The 20,351-nt window shown below is 47.9% G+C and overlaps 1 protein-coding gene across 5 annotated transcripts in view; it reads right to left on the bottom strand.

Annotated features, from left to right (window-relative positions):
* Window positions 1–1,453: 1,453 nt before the first annotated feature.
* The window catches only part of JARID2 (jumonji and AT-rich interaction domain containing 2), a 532,325-nt gene continuing 513,427 nt past the window's right edge, over window positions 1,454–20,351 (bottom strand). For all 5 annotated transcript variants that reach the window (XM_033934611.1, XM_033934614.1, XM_033934613.1 and 2 more), the window contains one exon: window positions 1,454–3,314. In XM_033934611.1, coding sequence (XP_033790502.1) covers window positions 3,138–3,314 — 177 coding nt within the window. In that variant the 3' untranslated portion in view covers window positions 1,454–3,137. The remainder of the gene's footprint in view (window positions 3,315–20,351) is intronic.

The raw sequence follows: 20,351 nt of genomic DNA on the forward strand, positions 1-20,351 counted from the left end.
ACGCATATACCGCGCATGCTGCTATAACCTCCTCCCACTCCCGCTTACTCTTCTGGCCTGCAAACCGGCCTCCTCCCCCCCCGCTCGCGTCACTCCCCCTCCCCTGCGATCCTACAACCCCCCCAGCACCGCAAAACATCTCTTACCCGATTGGGCACCGGCACCAGCACCAATGCACAGGACGTGCCAGTGCCCGAAGATCCTCCCTCGTTGGGCTGGGCTGTGCTTCCTTCTTCCCTGTGCCGGGCTGGACTGGGCTTTGAGCATTTGCGCATGCTCAAAGCCTTCTGGTCTCGCTCTCTCTCGAGATTCTCGGAGAGAGCGAGATCAGAAGGCTTTGAGCATGCGCACAGCCCAGCCCAACGAGGGAGGATCTTCGGGCACTGGCACTGGCACGTCCTGTGCATTGGTGCTGGTGCCGGTGCCCAATCGGGTAAGAGATGTTTTGCGGTGCTGAGAGGGTTGTAGGATCGCGGGGGAGGGGGGGTGACGCGAGCGGGGGAGGGGAATACCGGATCACAATGAGAAAAAAAAAATTGTATAACGCGCTCACACCTATAACGCGCACGGTTATGCACGGTTTGTAAAAATCATGTATAACGCGTGCGTTATATGCGTGAAAATACGGTAAGTTTCTAAGTCACTGAATGAGGATTCTCCCTAAGAATAGTATAGAACCAAGACAGAAGACTGAAGGAAAAATAGAGTATGAAAATGAGTGAGTTTGAAGACAGCATTGGTAACGCTGAAAAAATAATTGCCATAGCTTAGATGGGCTTCAGGCTCAAAGGACAATTTAAAAAATGGTATCATTTCATGTGTAAAGTATCTTTTTTGCATCATACAAGGCAGGCAGTACACGGTTCTCTTAAGTAACAACCCCCTCCCCTTTTACGAAACTGCGCAAGAGGTTGCTAGCCAGCGCACTGAATGCTCGTAGGAACTCTATGACCTGGAGCAGCGCAGAGCATTCAGTGCACCAGCCGGCATTAAAAACCTCTTGTGCAATTTTGAAAAAGGAGGGTAAGTTATATGTTCATACTATAAATGCACTGCTTCCTAAGTAAATTATGGAGGCATAGCTATCTGGTTTAGTTTTCAGGACATCTGGAATGAATACACGTGAAACTAATTTGCATACAAGAGTGACCTAACATATGCAGATTTCCCTGTTTAAACATTGTGGCTTGGGAAAACATGGCTGTAAAGACAGATCACACTTAGCACAGCTCTCTAAATCTCATCTGATCTTTCAGAAAGATAAAATGTCCAGAAAACATTTTAATTTATGTTTGTTTGGTTTTTTTTTTTTTTGATTTTTTTTATTAAATCTTGAAGTACAAACCTGAAAAATAAACAACAACAAAAAAAAATAAACCTGGCAATAAACAACATGAATTCTTTCCATACAAGGAAAGAGAGCAGAGCAGCGCTAATAAATTAAATGTCAAACTGTAAGCCAAAGTCATAGAAGTTTACTGTTGAAAGAGGGAAAGGTACACAGCAAGGCCATAAAAACTTGACAATCACATTTGAAAACACTTTTTGACTGTTTATGTTATTGTTAAATATTCCAACAGTTCAGTCTTCTGCAACAACAACCACCAATTAACTGAATGATAGGACTTCCGACAGTCACCACTGGCAAGCTCAGTGCAATAGGTGAGATTCGGTATTGTTCAATTTTAATTATGAAAAGAAAGAACAGTTTGAGAAAATAAAATTCCCTTTTTCTTTAATTCCACATATTAAGCACGCGCAACCAGAAAAAGGGGCAACAGCTACTCCATTATTATTTTTTGCTGTTGTTCAGTGGTGTAAGCAGCACTTATATAAATGTTACAAGAAAAAACCCTGTAAGCATCCATCCAACCGATGAAGAAACTGAAATGTAAGGCTTTTTCTTCATCTTGTCTTGTCACCAACCCCTTTCCAACCCCCAGTTCCCCCCCCCAAAAGGCTCAAGTATTTAAAACAATTTACAGGTTTATGTACATTAATGGGTGTGTGACTTTCTGTTACACAACACAAAAGAAAAAAGTGGACAAGATGAGAAAATGCATTTTCACATTCAAAAGAAATATGTCGACCTTCCTTAGTGGCTCTAGATGTGATCATAAAATGGAACAAATTAAAGAAAAAAGGAAATAAAATTAATGCTGTCTGTGTAAGGTGTGAAAATAGCAGTGGAATGAGAATGGAATGTTAGAAAGATTGCACATCTATGATATAGAAGCACTTATGGCTTCAATCACCTCTTTTAAAATATTTTCTTCCTTCCTTTTCTAAAGGATGCTATTGAAGGGTTTTTTTTGACAAAGTAGCTAACAGCACCAAAAAATAACTGAATGGATTTCCTAGTGAAATCAGGCACAGTTTTTCCCCACTTATATGACTCCTCCAAGGCAGACAATCTTTTCTTCCTCAAACAGATGCATAGTGATGTGCTGGTAAAAGAGAACATTTTACTTCAAATATCATCGTTCTGCCTCTGATTATAAATCTAGTCCAACTTCAGCTGCCATAACCTCCCAAAAAGTTTTTTTTTTTTTAAATTTCCTTGTTTAAAACAAAACAAAACATAAAAAGTACAAAATTCATCTTGCACATGACAGAATAAAACACAACCCAGTAAAGCAGGTTCATTCAAGTTTTGTAGTCTCCTTTCTGCCTACAAGATCTCCTCCGATGACTGGAAAAAAATTAACACACACAAAAGAAAAGATACAAAATACATCAAACTTCAACCTATTCAAAATTGGGTGAAGTGCCTTTTTCACAGTTACCAAAAAGGCTTTCTTTCAGCCACTGGGAAAATACAAATGTTTCACTGGCCCCACGGCTGTTTTTAAAACAGTGAATTACTGCAATTTCAAAACCTTGTCTGCAGTATCTGTGTACAAAAAAAACCTTCCAAACTTCCTCCCCCTCCAAAAAAATGACAATTTAATGCTAAAACAAAATTACTTCTCTATAACCAGAAGAAAAAAAATCTTCTTTAGAGCTAGTGCAAAGACAGCTTGTATTCTACAGCAAGTACTCCAAACTAGGATATCATAATTACAAAAAATATATATATATATATTTATATTTATATTTATATATATATAATCAACAAAATGAGAACGTTGGCATCTTCATGATGATGAACTTCTGGATGATGTGGAAGATGACAGTCTAGTTGATGGCACATCTGCTGTTGCCCTTTTTCGAGCTCCTTTTTTTGGTGTTGCCTTGCTGATACAATCCTCACTGCTGCCATTTCTACTGTTCACTTTCCCACAGATCTGATTAACTAGACTGATTATTTGTTCCTGCAGAAGAGGGAGAAAAAATAATTTAGAATATTTATAAGACAAAGTGCTCCAGTCCTAGTGTAAAATGCTACATGTGTTCTGTTTATCAGTGCGTTTCCTTCTGACTGTGCATCCTTTCTTTAATTTCTATCTTTCTTTCTGCACTCAGGCCCAACAATTGTCCGTTTCTATTCTTTCCCTACTTCCTTCCTATGTCCTTAGTGCCCCCAATGACTCCTTTCTATGTTCTTAGTGCCCCAGTGCCTCCTTCCCATGTCCTTAGTGCCCCTAGTGCATCCTTCCCATGACCTTAGTGCCCCCAGTGGCTCCTTCCTATGTCCTTAGTGCCCCTTCCCATGTCCTTAGTGCCCCCAGTGCCTCCTTCCCATGTCCTTAGTGCCCCTTCTTATGTCCTTAGTGCCCCTTATGAACTTAGTGCCCCTTCCTATGTCTTTAGTACCCTCAGTGCCTCCTTCCCATGTCCTTAGTGCCTCCTTCCCATGTCCTTAGTGCCCCCAGTGCCTCCTTCCCATGTCTTTAGTACCCCCAGTGCCTCCTTCCCCATGTCCTTAGTGCCCCCTTCCTACGCCCTTTGTGCCCTCTTCCTATATCCTTAGTGCCCTCTTCCTATGTCCTTAGTGCCCTCAGTGCCTCCTTCCTATGTCCTTAGTGCCCCTAGTGCCTCCTTCCTATGTCCTTAGTGCCCCTTCCCATGTCCTTAGTGCCCTCAGTGCTTCTTTCCTATGTCCTTAGTGCCCCCAGTGCCTCCTTCCTATGTCCCCCTCACTGCCTTCCAGCCTTTGTCCTCCCCCTCCCCCTAAGCCTGCCTACCTCCCTTCCTCCCTTCCAAAGCCTGCCTGCCTACCTCCCTACCTGCCGCGCTAAAGCCTGCCTCTCTCTCTCCAGCGCCGATTCAACCTCCACCGGGTCCCTGCAACCGCGGCTTCTTGCTGCCCAGAAGCCTTCTTCCAGATGTCAATTCTGACATTGGAGAGGAAATTCCGGCCCAGCCAATCGCTGCCTGGCTGGTCCGGAACTTCCTCTCTGACGTCAGAATTGACGTTGGGAAGAAGGCTTCTGGGTGGCAAGAAGCAGCGGCTGCGGCAGACCCGGGGGGGGGGAGGGGAGGGGGGTTGAATCATCTGGAGGGAGGGAGGCAGGCTTTAGCACGGCAGGGAGGGGAAGCGATCGTTGGTCCATTGTCCCTGCGCACAGCTTCGGGATGATATCCCTGAAAACGAGACGCCTTAGGCAAAGCCCACTTGATCATTATGAATAAGGCAAGGTAAAATATCAATATTCAAAAAGGATATCAGTCTATAGGAGGTCACATAGTTGTGACCCTTGCCAGGTTTTGGAATAAGAGGCTGATTAGCCTTTGAGAGAAAGGATCCCCTGCGCAAAATAGAACTTCAACACTGGAGCCAGCTGGGACTCAAGTATAATGGTAAAATTTGCCAGACTACCCATCAGAACCAATGGATTTATTCAGTACCAGGGTGCGAAGCCCTATTTTGCTTTACCTTTCTGTGATCAGGGCATTAAGGCTCGGATTCTGTAACTGGCACCGCTGTCAGCGGCTACCAATCGTGTGTCAATCTCACGACAGCGCTGGGTACAGAATTGCACCTCCGGCAAAGGCAGATGATGGAAATGTAGGCCAGGGTTTTCCAGGTCTACATTTCTGGCGCCTTTGATGTGAATCGTACCTCCGTAGGCACTTTAGGCCACCTATGCCACCTTTCAGCATTAGCCAAGCCCACAGTGTCGTTAAGCCAAAAGCACCTACAGAGGCACGATTCCGGCACTGATTTTCTAGGCATTGGCAGGCACCTTGAAACTCAGTTAAAAACACTGTTTAAACAATGTTTTTTACTGAGCATGGGCACAAAAAAAATCAGTGCTGGTTACAGAATACGGGCCTAAGAGTTTCCAACTCCGTCTGTGTTAAACAAGGGAGTGCTAAATCGTTTAAATTAAATCAGTGAGATAATTACCCTTCATTTTGAGCTGAGTAAAGCTGTTGAAATTTGTTTTGAAAACAGTTTGCAATATCTGTAAGATTTGTTTGTAATTTACCCTCACTAGAATTTTGGGCCTAGTATCAGTTTGCACAAAAGGGCACTAGCTTTACTGCCATGAACATATAACATAAGAACATAAGAAATGCCCTCACCGGATCAGACCTTAGGCCCATCTAGTCCGGCTACCTGCACACATGGAGGCCAAGCCAGGTGTTCCCTGAAGAAGACCTTGTTTACCCGTATCCCTTAATGTGATTTGCACGAAGGTGAGCATCCAACCTGCCCTTGAATCCCAGAATGGTGGTCTCTGTCACAACCTCCTCCGGGAGAGCATTCCAAGCATCCACCACCCGCTGTGCGAAACAGAATTTCCTGACATTTGTCCTGGGCCTGTTGCCCCTCAGCTTCAGCCCATGACCTCTTGTCCGAGTCACATTTGACAATGTGAAGAATGGTGTTTCATGCTCTATTTTGTCGAATCCTTTTAGTATTTTAAAAGTCTCTATCATATCCCCTCGCAGTCTTCTCTTCTCAAGGGTGAACAAGCCCAGTTTCCCGAGGCGTTCCTTGTAGCTCAGATTCTCCATACCTTTTACCAGCTTTGTGGCTCGCCTCTGCACCCTCTCCAGCAGGGTTGTATCCTTCTTTAGGTAGGGAGACCAGTGTTGGACACAGTATTCCAAGTGTGTTCTGACCATTGCTCTGTAAAGCGGCATTATGACGTCCGCCGATCTGCTTGCGATTCCTTTCTTTATCATGCCCAACATCCTGTTTGCCTTCTTTGCCGCTGCTGCACATTGAGCCGATGGCTTCAGGGTCCGGTCTATCAGTACCCCAAGGTCCCTTTCTGGTTCGCTCTTTCCCAATGTTACACCTAACATTTTATATTCATGTTCCTTGTTTTTCCTGCCCAGGTGCATCACTTTGCATTTGTCTATATTAAACTTCATCTGCCATTTTTCCGCCCATTTCCCTAGCTGGTTCAAATCTCTCTGGAGTTCTTCGGTATCCTTTTGTGACCCAACTGTCCGACATAGTTTTGTGTCGACCGCAAACTTAATTATATTACTTGTTGTTTCCTCCTCCAGATCATTAATGAAGATATTGAATAAGATGGGCCCAAGAACCGAGCCCTGGGGCACACCGCTTGTTACTTTCTCCCAGTCTGAGAACTTCCCATTTATGCCCACCCTCTGCAATTTATTCTCCAGCCATTTGCCTATCCATCTTAGTATATCCCCTTCTATTCCATGGCTTTGTAGTTTCCTCAGAAGCCTTGCGTGTGGAACCTTGTCGAACGCTTGCTGGAAGTCCAAGTATATTATATCCACTGGGTCACCGCTATCGATTTGTTTGTTCACCTTCTCAAAAAACTGAAGCAAATTCGTCAAACATGACTTCCCCTTCCTGAAGCCGTGTTGACTGGCTCTCATCAGGTCGTGATTTTCCAGGTGTTGCACTATGCTATCCTTGATTAGTGCTTCAACCATCTTCCTAGGAACTGACGTAAGACTCACAGATCTATAGTTGCCCGGTTCTCCTCTCGATCCTTTTTTGAAGATTGGGATGACATTCGCTATCTTCCAGTCATCTGGTATTTTCCCAGTTCTGATTGACAAGTTAGCTAGGGATTGCAATAGTTCACCAATTTCTACCTTGAGCTCCTTTAGCACTCTCGGGTGATTTCCATCTGGTCCAGGGGATTTGTCACTTCTTAAGTTTGTCGATCTGATAGTATATCATGTCCAAATCCACATTCACTGTGGTGAGGCTTTCCTCAATTTCCCCCTTGAATACTCTCCCTGCTTCGGGCATTGATGCAGTGTCCTCCTTGGTAAAGACAGACGCAAAGAATGAGTTTAGCCTATTTGCAATCTGTTTGTCTTCCTTGATGCACCCTTTTCTTCCTTGGTCATCAAGAAGGCCCACTGCCTCCTTTGCTGGTTTTTTCCCTTTTATGTATCTAAAAAAGGGCTTGAAATTTTTGGCTTCATGCGCTATCTTTTCCTCATAGACCTTTTTGGCGTCTCTTACCGCCTTGTGACACTTCTTCTGGTCAACCTTGTGACTTTTCCAGGCTTCCGTTGTTTGTTCATGTTTCCATTTTTTAATAGTTCCTCTTTTCTCTTACCTTATCCTTCACCTCTCTGGTTAGCCAAGCTGGTTCTCCTTTATTCTTATTTTTCCTTCCTTTGGATATCTGCGGAATGTAGAGATTCTGTGCTTCGGTGATGGTGTTTTTTAGTAGAGACGACCATGCTTGATCGACCGTTTTGATTTCGGCTTTCCTTGAGCTGTTTTTTTAACCATGGCTCTCATGCTGTCATATTTCCCTTTTCTGAAGTTGAAGGTTGTGGTTTGGGTCTTGGTCCTTTTCCCCTTCCCGATGCCAATTTTATATTCAAATATATTTATTGAGCTCAACAATAGTAAGTAACAAGCAAAACAAACAAGCTCAATATTTTAAATAACAAAATCTATACCTATGAATAACCCAACACAACCCACTCCCCAAAATAAATAACCCCCCTCCCTCCCAGGGTCCTCCTTCCAATTTGTTTTCCTTTATTTTATGTAGTTACCTGGTTGAATTTTTCTGGGCTGATGCCAATTTTAAAATTGATCATGCTGTGATCACTTGTCCCCAGCGGGACCGTGACTTCTACATTTAATGTCCTTCCAGTTATGCCATTTAGGACCAAGTCCAAGGTTGTGGTTCCTCTTGTCGGTTCTCCCACCATTTGATCCAGGAAGCAGTCCCTAACATTTGCAGGAACTTTGTTTCTCTGCCGCAGTTTGAGTTTCCTAGGTTCCAGTTTATCCCCGGAAAGTTAAAGTCTCCCATGATCGTTACGTTACCTGTTCTGCATCCATGGTTGATTTCCTCTATCATTTCTGCGTCTGTTTCTTCCGTCTGCCCTGGGGGTCGATAATAGAGGCCAATTTTTGTGTCTGCTTCGTTCTGTCTAGGAATCTTTACCCAGAGGGACTCCAGTTTTTCCTTTCTTTCCGTCTTCCCTTCTCTGATAGACTCTACTCCTTCTTGGACGTACGGGGCGATACCTCCTCCTTTTTGCCCTATTCTATCTCTTCTGTACAGTTTGTATCCCTGCAGTACTGTGTCCCATTCATTTTCCTCGTTCCACCATGTTTCCGTTATTCCAATGATATCTAGTTTTTCTCGTCTTGCTAGTGCTTCCAGTTCCCCCATTTTGTTTCTCAAGCTTCTGGCATTCGTGTACATACATTTGAGTTCCCTTTGCGCATTTGTGTGCCTACAATTGAGCTCCCTATGTGCTACCTTCTTGGACTTTTTAGTCTTCACAACCCTTTCTGTATCTATTTGCGCTCTTTCTCTGTCAAGTTCGATTTCAACATGCTCCTCCCCTTTATCTGAGCAGTTGCTTGTAGTTCCTTCCTTGGGATCTTCTGATGCCCGGGCCATCGACTGGTTGTCGACTGTCGGCTCTCCCCTGTTCCTTAGTTTAAAGCCTTCTCAATGGTCGTCTTCATGTTTTTGGCCAAGACTCTCGCTCCTTGCTTGGTAAGGTGTAGGCCGTCCTTTCTATAGTATCTGCTTCTTCCCCAGAACGCCATCCAGTTGCGCACAAAGTCGAATCCCTCCTTTTCGCACCATCGTCTCATCCTGTCTCTTGCCATCCGCTCTTGGTACCGGGAGGATTTCGGAGAATGCCACTTTCACCTCCCTGACCTTCAGTTTTCTTCCGAGTGAGCTGAGTTGGCCCTTCAATTCTACCCTGTCATACTTCCGTCCGCTCACATCGTTGGTTCCCACGTGGATAATCACAGCAGTGTCCTCTCCTCTTGCGCTGTCTATGATCCTGTATATAAACCAACCTGAATATAACCCAATGTAACCTTTTCCCCCCCCAATATAAACTGGGGGTTTGTATGTGTGTGTTTAATATTCAAGTGCAGTGCCTTTCCTTGCCCTGCCAGGTTCTGCATCCTGTTACCTCTCCCTCACTGCTCTGCCATCCAGCACCCTCACTCATTCCCTCCCCTGCCAGTCTTTGCACCCAGCTCCACTTCCTCCCTGCCAGGTTCTGTACCCTGTCCCCCCTTCCTCCTGATAACTTATAGACCTCCACCAGGCTTGCCATGAGATCTGGTGGTCCAGCGGTGACTGGGGCAAGAAGGATCCATCCTGCCTCCTGTCCCAGCTGATTCTAAGAATTTTTACCTCCCTCCTGCCTCTCCCGCATACCTTTAGCATCCCTGGTGGTCCAGTGGTGAATCACAGCAGAAGCGACCTTTCTTTGCTCCTGCCCCATGAAGAGCTGCTAGTTGATTGTCTGCCTCGAGAACTTGCAGCAGCCAATCAACTAGCAGCTCTGCATGGGCAGGAGTGAAGGAAGGCCACTCCTGCTGCAATTCACCGCTGGACCACAAGGGATGCTAAAGGTATGCGGGACAGGAGGGAGATAAAAATTCTTAGAAAAGGCTGGGACCGGAGCTGAGAGAGATCCCTCCTGTCTACTGCTGGACCATTAGGGATACTAAAGGAACACGGGGGAGGCAGGTAAAAATTCTTAGAATCGGCTGGGATAGGAGGCGGGAAGTATCCCTCCTGACTTGGCCACTGTTGGACCACTAGGTCTCACGGCAGGCCCGGCAGAGGCCTGCAACAAGTTTCAGAGGGGGGCAGGTCAGCGCTGACCCAAATATAAACCGAGACCCCAATACCTGGGCCATTATTTTGGTCCAAAAATCTTGGTTATTTTCAAGTATATATGATAGCTTATATTTATAAGTAAGTCATCTTTGCTGTTTCATGCACTTTAGCATTTAAAGCAGATTGTACAGCTAACAGTCTATTCTTATTTGATTGTGTGGGATTGCAGATATAGCTTCTGTGCTCCTTTGCCAAACTTTTTTCTAGAGTCAATATAGTTTGATTTAGTTCTCTGTGGCGGCAGATTGCATAAGCAATGATGCTGCACCTTAGCAGTTTACCAAAAGAGAACTTGGCCATCCTTATGAATAGCATTATGAAAACAAAAGGAATCCCATCTCTTCAAAAGATATTTTTGAAAGTGCGTATCATAATACAAATGTTTGGAAAGGTCCAATGAGGTTGTGTACATAAAATCCACTGCTCCCTGAAGTTCCACCCAAGCTAGTGAATGGTCTATTACTGATGAGATTCTAGCGAAGCAGTTCTTGGGTACAAAGATGTAATTGAACCTGGATATTGAATCTGGATTTTCCTGCACAGAATGCTTTTGGGTTGTAACAGCAGTGACTGATATTATAGCTAAAAATGTTTGTGCTTCTGAGGTTGTATGCTCTCACTTAATATTTATATAATTGTGCATTTACCATAAGATTATGACTCCCAATGCAGGTTTTTGTTTGTCAAAAAATGGCCCTATGTCAACTTGTAGCTTTATGGTAGACATTTGAGAGCTCGTCTAACCTGTTACTTAATAAAATTGTTGTTTGACTTCTTCAGGTCTCTTTCTCCCCTTTTTTTTTTTTGGAAGACCATTTAGCTGGTCTTACTCTTCTTTAATGATTGAACTTGGATTATGGTAGAGGGCAACTTGTCTAAACTTGGGTCCAACATAATATTGAAATCATCAAAGATAAATAAAGGCACATTTCCCAAATACCAGACCTTCTGATTATTTCCAACAAATTCCCAATTAGCTCCTCTGGGGACACAAATATATGTGGAACTCCACAGTATAGTACTCTAAAGTGTGCTGGATAGACTTGGCTAGCAGCTGTGTCGAAAAGACTCTCAAGGAATCCAGGGATTGAGTTGGTGCCAAATTGCCTTGTCAGAAATGTACCATCCATCCTAGGTCCTCCAGGATTCGGATCATCTGATCCACTGCGTGCTGACCCTTGGACAAGGGGGCTATGATCAGCCAGTCATCCAGGTAGGGATGCACCTGCAATCCCATTTTATGCATGTGAGCTGCTACTACAACCATCACCTTGGAGAAGGTGCGATGAACTGTCGCTAGACCAAAGGTAGAGCTGAAAATTGATAATGATTTTCTAGAGCATGAAATCTGAGAAACTTTCTGTGGTCTGGGAAAATAGGGATAGTCAAGTAGGCCTCAGTCAGATTTGGAGAGGCTAGGAACTTCCCCAGGGTCACTGCCTCTATGACAGATTGAACCATCTCCCTGCGAAAAAGCGGAACTTTGAGCACTGCAATTATGTGAGTAAGGTCCAGAATGGGTCTCCAATCATCAGATCGTTTCTTTGGCATGATAAGGTATATGGAATATCTGGCAGACTCTGAGACTCTGAGGCACAGGCTCTATGGCCTGGATATCAAACAACCTTCTCACAGTAGTTTGCACAGTGACTGCCTTTTCTAGACACCCTTCGGTAGAGTCCACAAATCAATCCGTTAAAAGCCGGGCAAATTCCAGCTTGTAGCCAGACAGAATGATGTCCAGAACTCAACAGTCAGATGAAACCCGAGTCCATGCCTGCAGAAATGTTGACAATCTGCCCCCTATATGAATAGGGACTATCCTTGGCCTGGCATCATTGTGACTTCAGGGTGGATGGAGCTGTATGGGAGGTGAAGGCCTGATTTCTGAAAACCTCTACCTTAAGCCCTGGGAAAATTTATGCGACATGAAACCGGAATATTGCAAGAGCGCCTGGAGCCATGAAAAATCAGAGCACCCTGAGCTCTAAAGGTTCTGGGTCTACTATCAAGCAGGGTCTTGGGGCGACAGTCCATCATGCAATTCACGAGATCATTCAGGCCTTTACCAAATAATAGCTGCCACTTAAAAGGGAGTCTGGCAAGAGTAGCTTTAGAGGTGAAATCACTGGCCCATTATCTGATCCAGAGCATTCTACGAGCAGAAATGGAATAAGCTGATGCTTTACCCAGGACATGTATAATGTCATACAGGGCGTCAGTTACATAATCCACACCAGATAAAAGAAAATGAGGGGTAAGTTCATCTCCCTCACTCTCCAAAATGCAAAGACTGGACAGAGAAGCGCATATGACAAAGGACACTGCCGAGGCAGATTGTTAATTGTGAGCTTCTATATCGCTACTAATGACTGGGGAGTCAATTCAGAGAGGTTTGCATGAGCTTCTGTTAAAGGTCTTATAAAGCACAGTTACTTACCGTAACAGGTGTTATCCAGGGACAGCAGGCAGATATTCTCACATGTGGGTGACGTCATCTACGGAGCCCCAGCGCGGACAGCTTTTCAAGCAAACTTGATTGAAGTTTCAAGTTTGCAACACTGCACCACGCATGTGCATGCCTTCTTGCCCACTAGAGGGCGCATCCCACCTCGTGGTCCTCAGTTCCATAACTAGCAAAGAAGCCATCCCCGGGGAGGCGGGCGGGTTGTGAGAATATCTGCCTGCTGTCCCTGGATAACACCTGTTACGGTAAGTAACTGTGCTTTATCCCAGGACAAGCAGGCAGCATATTCTCACATGTGGGTGACCTCCAAGCCAACCAAAAAAGGGCAGGTGGGAGGATGGCAATTTAGGAAAACAGATTACGTAACACCGACTGGCCAAACCGGCCGACGCTTCTGGACAAAGTGTCCAGACAGTAGTGGGAGGTGAACATATGAACCGAAGACCAAGTGGCAGCTTTACATATGTCCTCCATTGGAGTAGATCGGAGGAAAGCAACCGAAGCTGCCATCGCCCGGACCTTATGCCCCGTGACTCGACCCGGGAGCGTAAGACCAGCCGGAGCGTAGCAAAAAGAAATACAAGCAGCCAACCAGTTGGACAAGGTGCGCTTGGAAACAGGATGTCCTAAACGATTAGGATCAAAGGACAAAAACAATTGAGGAACCTTCCTATGAGACCTGGTACGTTGGAGATAAAAAGCCAACGCCTTCTTACAGTCAAGCGTGTGGAGCGCCGTCTCGCCAGGATGGGAGTGGGGCTTAGGAAAGAACACAGGAAGGACAATGGACTGATTGAGGTGGAAATCAGACACAACTTTAGGTAAAAATTTAGGATGGGTGCGGAGAACCACCTTGTCATGATGAAACACAGTAAAAGGCGGGTCCGCAACCAAAGCTTGCAGCTCACTAATCCGTCGAGCAGATGTGAGGGCAATCAGAAATACCACCTTCCAAGTAAGAAATTTCAGGAGAGACTTGTCGATAGGCTCAAAGGGAGGTTCCATCAGTTGAGCTAAGACAACATTCAAATCCCAAACGACGGGAGGAGGCTTCAGAGGGGGACAAACATTGATTAGACCCTTCATGAAACGCGTCACCAGAGGATGAAGCGAAAGAGAACGTCCGTCCAAGTGCCGATGGAAAGCAGAAATGGCACTGAGATGTACCCGAACAGATGTCGTCTTCAGGCCAGAATTAGACAGATGTAACAAATAGTCCAGTACCGAAGACACCGGGACCGAATCCGGATCCAGATAACGCGAGGAACACCAGGAGGAAAACCTGGTCCATTTCTGGGAATAACAAAGCCTGGTCGAGACCTTGCGCGAGGCTTCCAAAACTTCCCTCACCGACTGAGAAACCAGGACCGAAGTCAAGGGGAAAGGAACCAAGCGGTCAGGTGTAACGACTGAAGGGATGCAACAGCGAACCCCGACTCTGAGATAGCAGAGAGGGAAACACAGGCAGAAGCAGAGGCTCCCTGACACTGAGTTGAAGAAACAGGGAGAACCAGTGTTGACGAGGCCACCGAGGCGCAATGAGAATCATAGTGGCTCTGGATGATTTGAGACGAACCAACGTCCTCAAGATCAGGGGAAAAGGAGGAAACGCATAAAGGAACCTCCCTCCCCAGTCGAGAAGAAAGGCGTCCGCTTCTAGACGGTCCGGGGAGTACATCCGAGAACAATACAGGGGTAGTTTGCGAGTCTCCGGGGAGGCAAACAGATCCACCTGTGGAGTCCCCCAGCGGTCGAAGACCTCGCGCAGGACTCTGGAGTTGAGTGACCACTCGTGCGGCTGGAGAAGCCGACTGAGTTTGTCTGCCAAGCAGTTCTGTTCTCCCTGGATATAGACCGCTTGTAGGAAGATGTTCTGGGAGATCGCCCATTCCCAAAGGCGCAGAGCTTCCCGGCAGAGGGACCAAGAGCCCGTCCCACCTTGCTTGTTCACATAATACATGGCCACCTGGTTGTCCGTTCGCACGAGGACTACCTGATCGCGGAGTAGGTGGCAGAACGCTCGAGCCGCCAGAAAGATGGCACGAAGCTCCAACACATTGATGTGACAGCGTCGGTCCTCCGCCGACCACAGGCCCTGGGTCCGCAGACCGTCGAGGTGGGCCCCCCACACGTACTCCGAGGAGTCCGTGGTCAGAACTTTGCGATGTGGAGGGACGAGAAAGAGCAAACCCCCGGAAAGATTCGAAGAGTCGGTCCACCAACGGAGCGAACGTCTCAAAGAAGGAGTCACCGCTATGCGACAAGAGACAGGATCGCACTCCTGACGCCACTGAGAGGCCAGAGTCCACTGAGGAATTCTCAGGTGCAGTCTGGCGAACGGAGTGACGTGGACCATAGACGCCATGTGGCCCAGAAGCATCATCATGGGCTGAGCCGACACTACAGGTAGCTGAGAAATCAGACGGCTCAACCGAACCAAAGCCTCCAAACGAGGAGGAGGGAGGAATGAACGGAGGCGAACAGTGTCCAGCACTGCGCCTATAAACTGAAGTGATTGGGTCGGGCACAACTGTGACTTGGGAAAGTTCACTTCGAACCCTAGTCGCTGAAGGAAGATGATAGACTGTAGGGTCGCTGAGATAACCCCCTCCCTGGTCGGGGCCTTGATCAGCCAATCGTCCAGGTATGGGAAGACCAAAAGCCCCCGAGACCTCAGGGCTGCAGCGACTACCACCATACACTTCGTGAAGACTCGAGGGGACGAAGCCAGGCCGAAGGGGAGGACCCTGTACTGCAGGTGTAGCTCGCCCACCTGGAACCGTAAGAATTTGCGGAAGGTGGGATGCACCGGAACATGGGTGTACGCTTCCTTCAGGTCCAGGGAGCACATCCAGTCCCCTTCCTCCAAGAGAGGATACAATACCGGAAGTGACAACATCCGGAACTTCTCCCGGACCAGGAACTTGTTGAGCTTTCTGAGGTCTAGAATGGGGCGCAAGTCCCCGGTCTTTTTTGGGACCAAAAAGTAACAGGAGTAAAACCCCCGCCCCCGCTGATCGGGGGGTACAGGTTCCACCGCCCGAAGCCTCAACAAGGCCCTGGCCTCGGCCATGAGGATGGGGAGCTGGGTCCGATTGCATGGGCAAGCCCCCGGTGACTGTTCCGGCGGCGCAGACCAAAAGTTGAGAGAATAGCCCTCGGAGACGGTCTGGAGCACCCAAGCGTCGGATGTTATCTCGGTCCAAGCCGCGTAAAAGGACCAGAGTCGACCCCCTATGGGAAGGGGGTCCGGCGCGATCGCGGAGGGGGACCGGCTCCATCCGCCTAGCCCGTCAAAAGGACGGCGCTGGCTTGGACGGACCCTGCGCCGGAGGTTTCGCTTGTCCCCCTCTTCCCTGTTGAGGTGGGCGCCGAGGCGGTGGCCTAGAAAAGGCCGGGGTCGACTTCTGAGGGTACCGCCTCGGGGGAGGCCGGAAGGGTTTCTGCGGCGTGGCCCGAGGTTTCGGACGGACCAAGGAGGCCAACGAGCGCTCCTGCTCCGACAACCGTTTGGTCGCCGCCTCTAGGGATTCATCAAATAATTCGGACCCCACGCAAGGTAAGTCCGCAAGGCGTTCCTGCAGGTTCGGGTCCATATCGAGGGTGCGTAGCCACGCCAATCGGCGCATAGCTACCGCAAATGCCGACACCCTCGATACCAGCTCAAAAGCATCGTACACAGCATGAAAAAGGTACAGGCGCAATTGAGACAGGTTGGACATAAACCTGTCAAACCCTTCCTTGCGGGAGTCCGGCAAGGCTTCGCGATACTGGGGCAGATCCTTCACCATGCCACGCAGATAGGATGAGAAGGTAAAGGCATAATTTAAAACCCTGGTTGCCATGAGGGAATTCGAATAGAGGCGACGACCAAACTTGTCCAGGGTCCGACCCTCCCTGCTGGACGGGACCGCCGCAGAAACCCGGGAGGGTTGTGTCTTTTTGAGCGCAGACTCGACCAGTAAAGACTGGTGGGAGAGTTGAGCCTTCTCGAATCCCTTGGGTGGTATCGTCCTATACTTGGACTCCATCTTGGACGGAACCGCTGTGACTGTAAGAGGTGAAGTCAGGTTCTTAAGCAAGGTCTGATGAAGGACCTTATTCAAGGGCAGCCGAGGGGTTTCCCTTGGGGGAGTGGGAAGGTCCTGCTCCTCGAGGAACTCTTTTGTGTATTGAGATCCAGCCATGAGGTCCAGACCCAAGGCACGTGCCATGTCCTGCACGAAGCTGGAGAAGGAGGACGGTCTGGCGGGCGGCGAGAGGGTTCTCGACCTCTCCGCCGAACAGAAGGGGGAAGCCTCGTGGGAATATCGTGGTTCCCTACCGGACCCTGAGTCCCAAGAGGCCAGGTCCAATGGCCTCGAGGGGGTCGGGGAACGTCTCCGTCTCAAAGAACCCCTGGAAGAGGTCCCAGGAGTCCGAGGGACCGAGGCACGCCCCCTCCTCTTCGGCGAGGAGTCACGCGAACCCCCTCTCGCGGGGGAACGGAGAAGCCTCGGGTTATCGAGGCGGAGCTCCGAGACCCGCAAGGCCTCGCCCCCGAGCGGCGAGGAGCGACCACGTCGTCAAGGAGAGCCTCGCGAACGCTTAGGCTTCCTCGGGCGACGCCTCGCCCGAGGCCGGCCCGAGGGCGAGGAGCCCCGGGAGGACCTCGAGGAAGAGGAGGAGGAGATCTGTCTCACCCTGCGCACCTTGTCCCGGGGCCTTACGCTCCTCTCAGGCGGGGCCCCCGAAGCCAAGGGCAAGGTTGGGGCCGAGGTCGGTGCTGCCCCGGTACCCGAGACCGAGGGAGTTGAGACCGAGGTCGGCGCCCCCGAGGCCAAAGCAGTCGAGGTCGAAGCCTGCTGCAAGTGTTCGAGGGCCCCAGACAGCTCCGAGGCAATCAAAGCTCGGAGCAAGTCCTGGAACGCCGGGATCCCGACCATGGTAGGCAGGTACGAGGCCGGGGGATGCTCCCTGGAGGGCGACCTCGGTCTCGAGTATTCCCTCGGGGCATTAGTGGCCGGAGTCCTGGGCGGGGCCGAGGCCGACCCACCCGCCGTTGAGGAGCCCGAAGATGGCTTCTTCGTTGACCCTGGAGTCGGGGATGGAAAAGAGGACTTACCCGAGGCAGGTTTGGTCGCAGGAGTAGGCTTCGATGTCGAGGGACGCGGCGAAGCCGAGGTCAAGGCCGGGGCCGACGTCGAGGCCTTCCCGGGCGTGGAGTCAACCGCGAAGAGCTCCGCCATCCTGGCACGGCGTCGGCGGAGCGCTCTGGCCTGAAAGGTGGAGCACCGATCGCAGGAGTCAGTCGGATGCTCGGGTCCAAGGCAGAGCAAGCACCACCGGTGTGGGTCAGTGATGGAAAGTAACCGCTCACACCGGGTGCACTTCTTGAAACCCGTCAAGGGACGGGACATGAAAACCGAACCGACCGAACAAGGAGGCCGGGTCGCGGCTCACGGGAGCCCCCGGAGCCGAACGAAGAGAAAAACTTTTTTTTTTTTTTGATTTAAAGAAGTACAAAACAAAAGAAAAGAGAAATCAAGTACCACGACCGATTAAAATACACCGGACGTGGCGACAGAAGGCAAAATAGCAGAGCTCAAATTCCACAGGGCTTCTGGCTCCGCGGAAAAAACTGAACTGAGGACCACGAGGTGGGATGCGCCCTCTAGTGGGCAAGAAGGCATGCACATGCGTGGTGCAGTGTAGCAAACTTGAAACTTCAATCAAGTTTGCTTGAAAAGCTGTCCGCGCTGGGGCTCCGTAGAGACGTCACCCACATGTGAGAATATGCTGCCTGCTTGTCCTGGGATAATACAGAGTTACAATGAGCTTCTGCGAGGTGTTACACTACATGGCATAATCAATTATCCTACCTATGTTACCGGCACATTGATCATCCTTCTTATTTGCATATGTTCATACAAAATCAATTGTCCTACCTATATTCACATCTAATATTAGGTTTACTACTGCAGCTAAGTACACTATATTTACACATCTCCTAAGGAGTTTGGCCTATTCAACTAAATATAGCCTATATAAGTATATATCTGTATTGTGTTTATGTTTATCTTTGAAGTATTATCTTCCTCATTGTCTAGTTTTCTGGGCTTCAGCCCTTTGTATTCTTTTGTGTTCTTCCTACTGAGTTCCTGATTTCTTTTTTTTTGGGGGGGGGGAGAGGGGGACTAGCCAACTGTCTCCTCTATGTTGTTTTATTGGCTAAAGTAATCTATGAAGAGGATGGTCTTTATCCCTTTCTTGAACTTTCTGGCATCTTTTTCTAGTTTTAGTTCCTTCGGGAGGGCATTCCACCACCTTGGAGCCATCACCGAGAACATTATTTTCCTGACACTTTAGTATTTGATGTCTCTGAAGGAGGAAACTTCCAGCAGATGGTTTTGGCTCGAATGTAGTATACGTGTTGTTGTGTGCCGAAGATATTGTGGTTCAGAGAGATGAATGATTTTGTGCGTCAGCAGTAGGATCTTGAATTTCACCCTGCTTTCATTTGGGAGTCTGTGTAATTCTTTCAGAAGCAGGGTCGATTTTTCCAGCAGAAATCGTGCTGCTACATTTTGTACCACTTGAATCTGTTTAATCATGTATTTTGGGACACCCAGTAGGATTGCATTGCAGTAGTCAAAAATTGAGAGTACCAGGGTTATTATTACATTGGACATCGCTTGGCGGATTTAAGTCCTCTAACCCAGATGTCATTCCTAAAGCTACTGCCTTAAAAAGTCTCCTGAGAACTACATCAACTCGGCAGTCCTACATATCTTTGAGCAATACTGTACAGCGCTTTCGCTCAGCGTGCAGTGGAACGGCACAGGTGGAGAAAAGCTCTCCTGAAAGGCTTTCTACAATAATTTAAATAATTCAGAGAAGAAAGCCATACTAGGGAGCAAGGAGTCGCCCTGAGATGACTCTACATTGCGCTGCGGGACGTCCGCATCCTTTCATATGGAACGGCCACTATATCCAGGTCACGAAAATAGAAAAAGCCACACTTTTGTTAGTGGAACATGCTCAGGAGACAATTAAGCTGGCTGCTCCTGCCTCTCCAGTCTGTGTGGTGCAGTACATGGTGCAAGAACGCTCCTGAGGTGCAGAATTTGTGCATGAATCTGGGATAGTAGTGCCCCAATAACAACATATCAAACAGTTTTGAGGTAAAAAATTAAGTTTTGGAAGTGCAGGGAACTTTTGAAAAAAGATTGTTAAATATCCAAGATGGCCGCTGGAAAGATTTTTGCGCCTAAGAATGCTAAAGTAATTAACTTTCCAAAGTAAAAAACAGCGAATTTAGGATTTTTCAGGAGAGGGAACACAAGGAAACACGCAGAAACCCTTAAAATGCAATTTTCAGACCTCCCCTGGTTCACCTCACAGGCTGTAACTGCCTTTACCTCACTATGCCCTGTGCTGGCAATGTGCTGCAGTCTGCCTCAGCTTTGTACAGTAGCTGGAATGAGAAGAAATCACTGTCTCATGCTGTGTCCACATCTTGAATGCTTATGTTTGGTCTGCGGATCAACGGATGTGATACAGAAAGGGGGGGAGGGCATAAAAATGTAGCCTGCACCCTGCGAGATACTGCTGAGCCTCCTACAGGTGCCTTATATAGCCTGCTAAACAATAGGTGAGGGGGAAAGCAGGGACAGTCCCGAGCTCCTAAAATACAAGTGCAGACTGGCTAACAGGTATCACCAGGGATCAACTTCTCAGCTGCAGATCAGAGTTTGCTTCTTCTCTATGTAGGTAGAGGTAGTACTGAAACTGGAAAGCTTCGAGGATTCAATCACCAAAAATACAAAAAAAAACACCCCAAATAAAAAAAACTGAATAAAATAAATACAAGGGGTGAGCACAACAGA

The sequence above is a fragment of the Geotrypetes seraphini genome, chromosome 2, assembly GCF_902459505.1.
Source record: "Geotrypetes seraphini chromosome 2, aGeoSer1.1, whole genome shotgun sequence".
Lineage (NCBI taxonomy): Eukaryota > Metazoa > Chordata > Amphibia > Gymnophiona > Dermophiidae > Geotrypetes > Geotrypetes seraphini.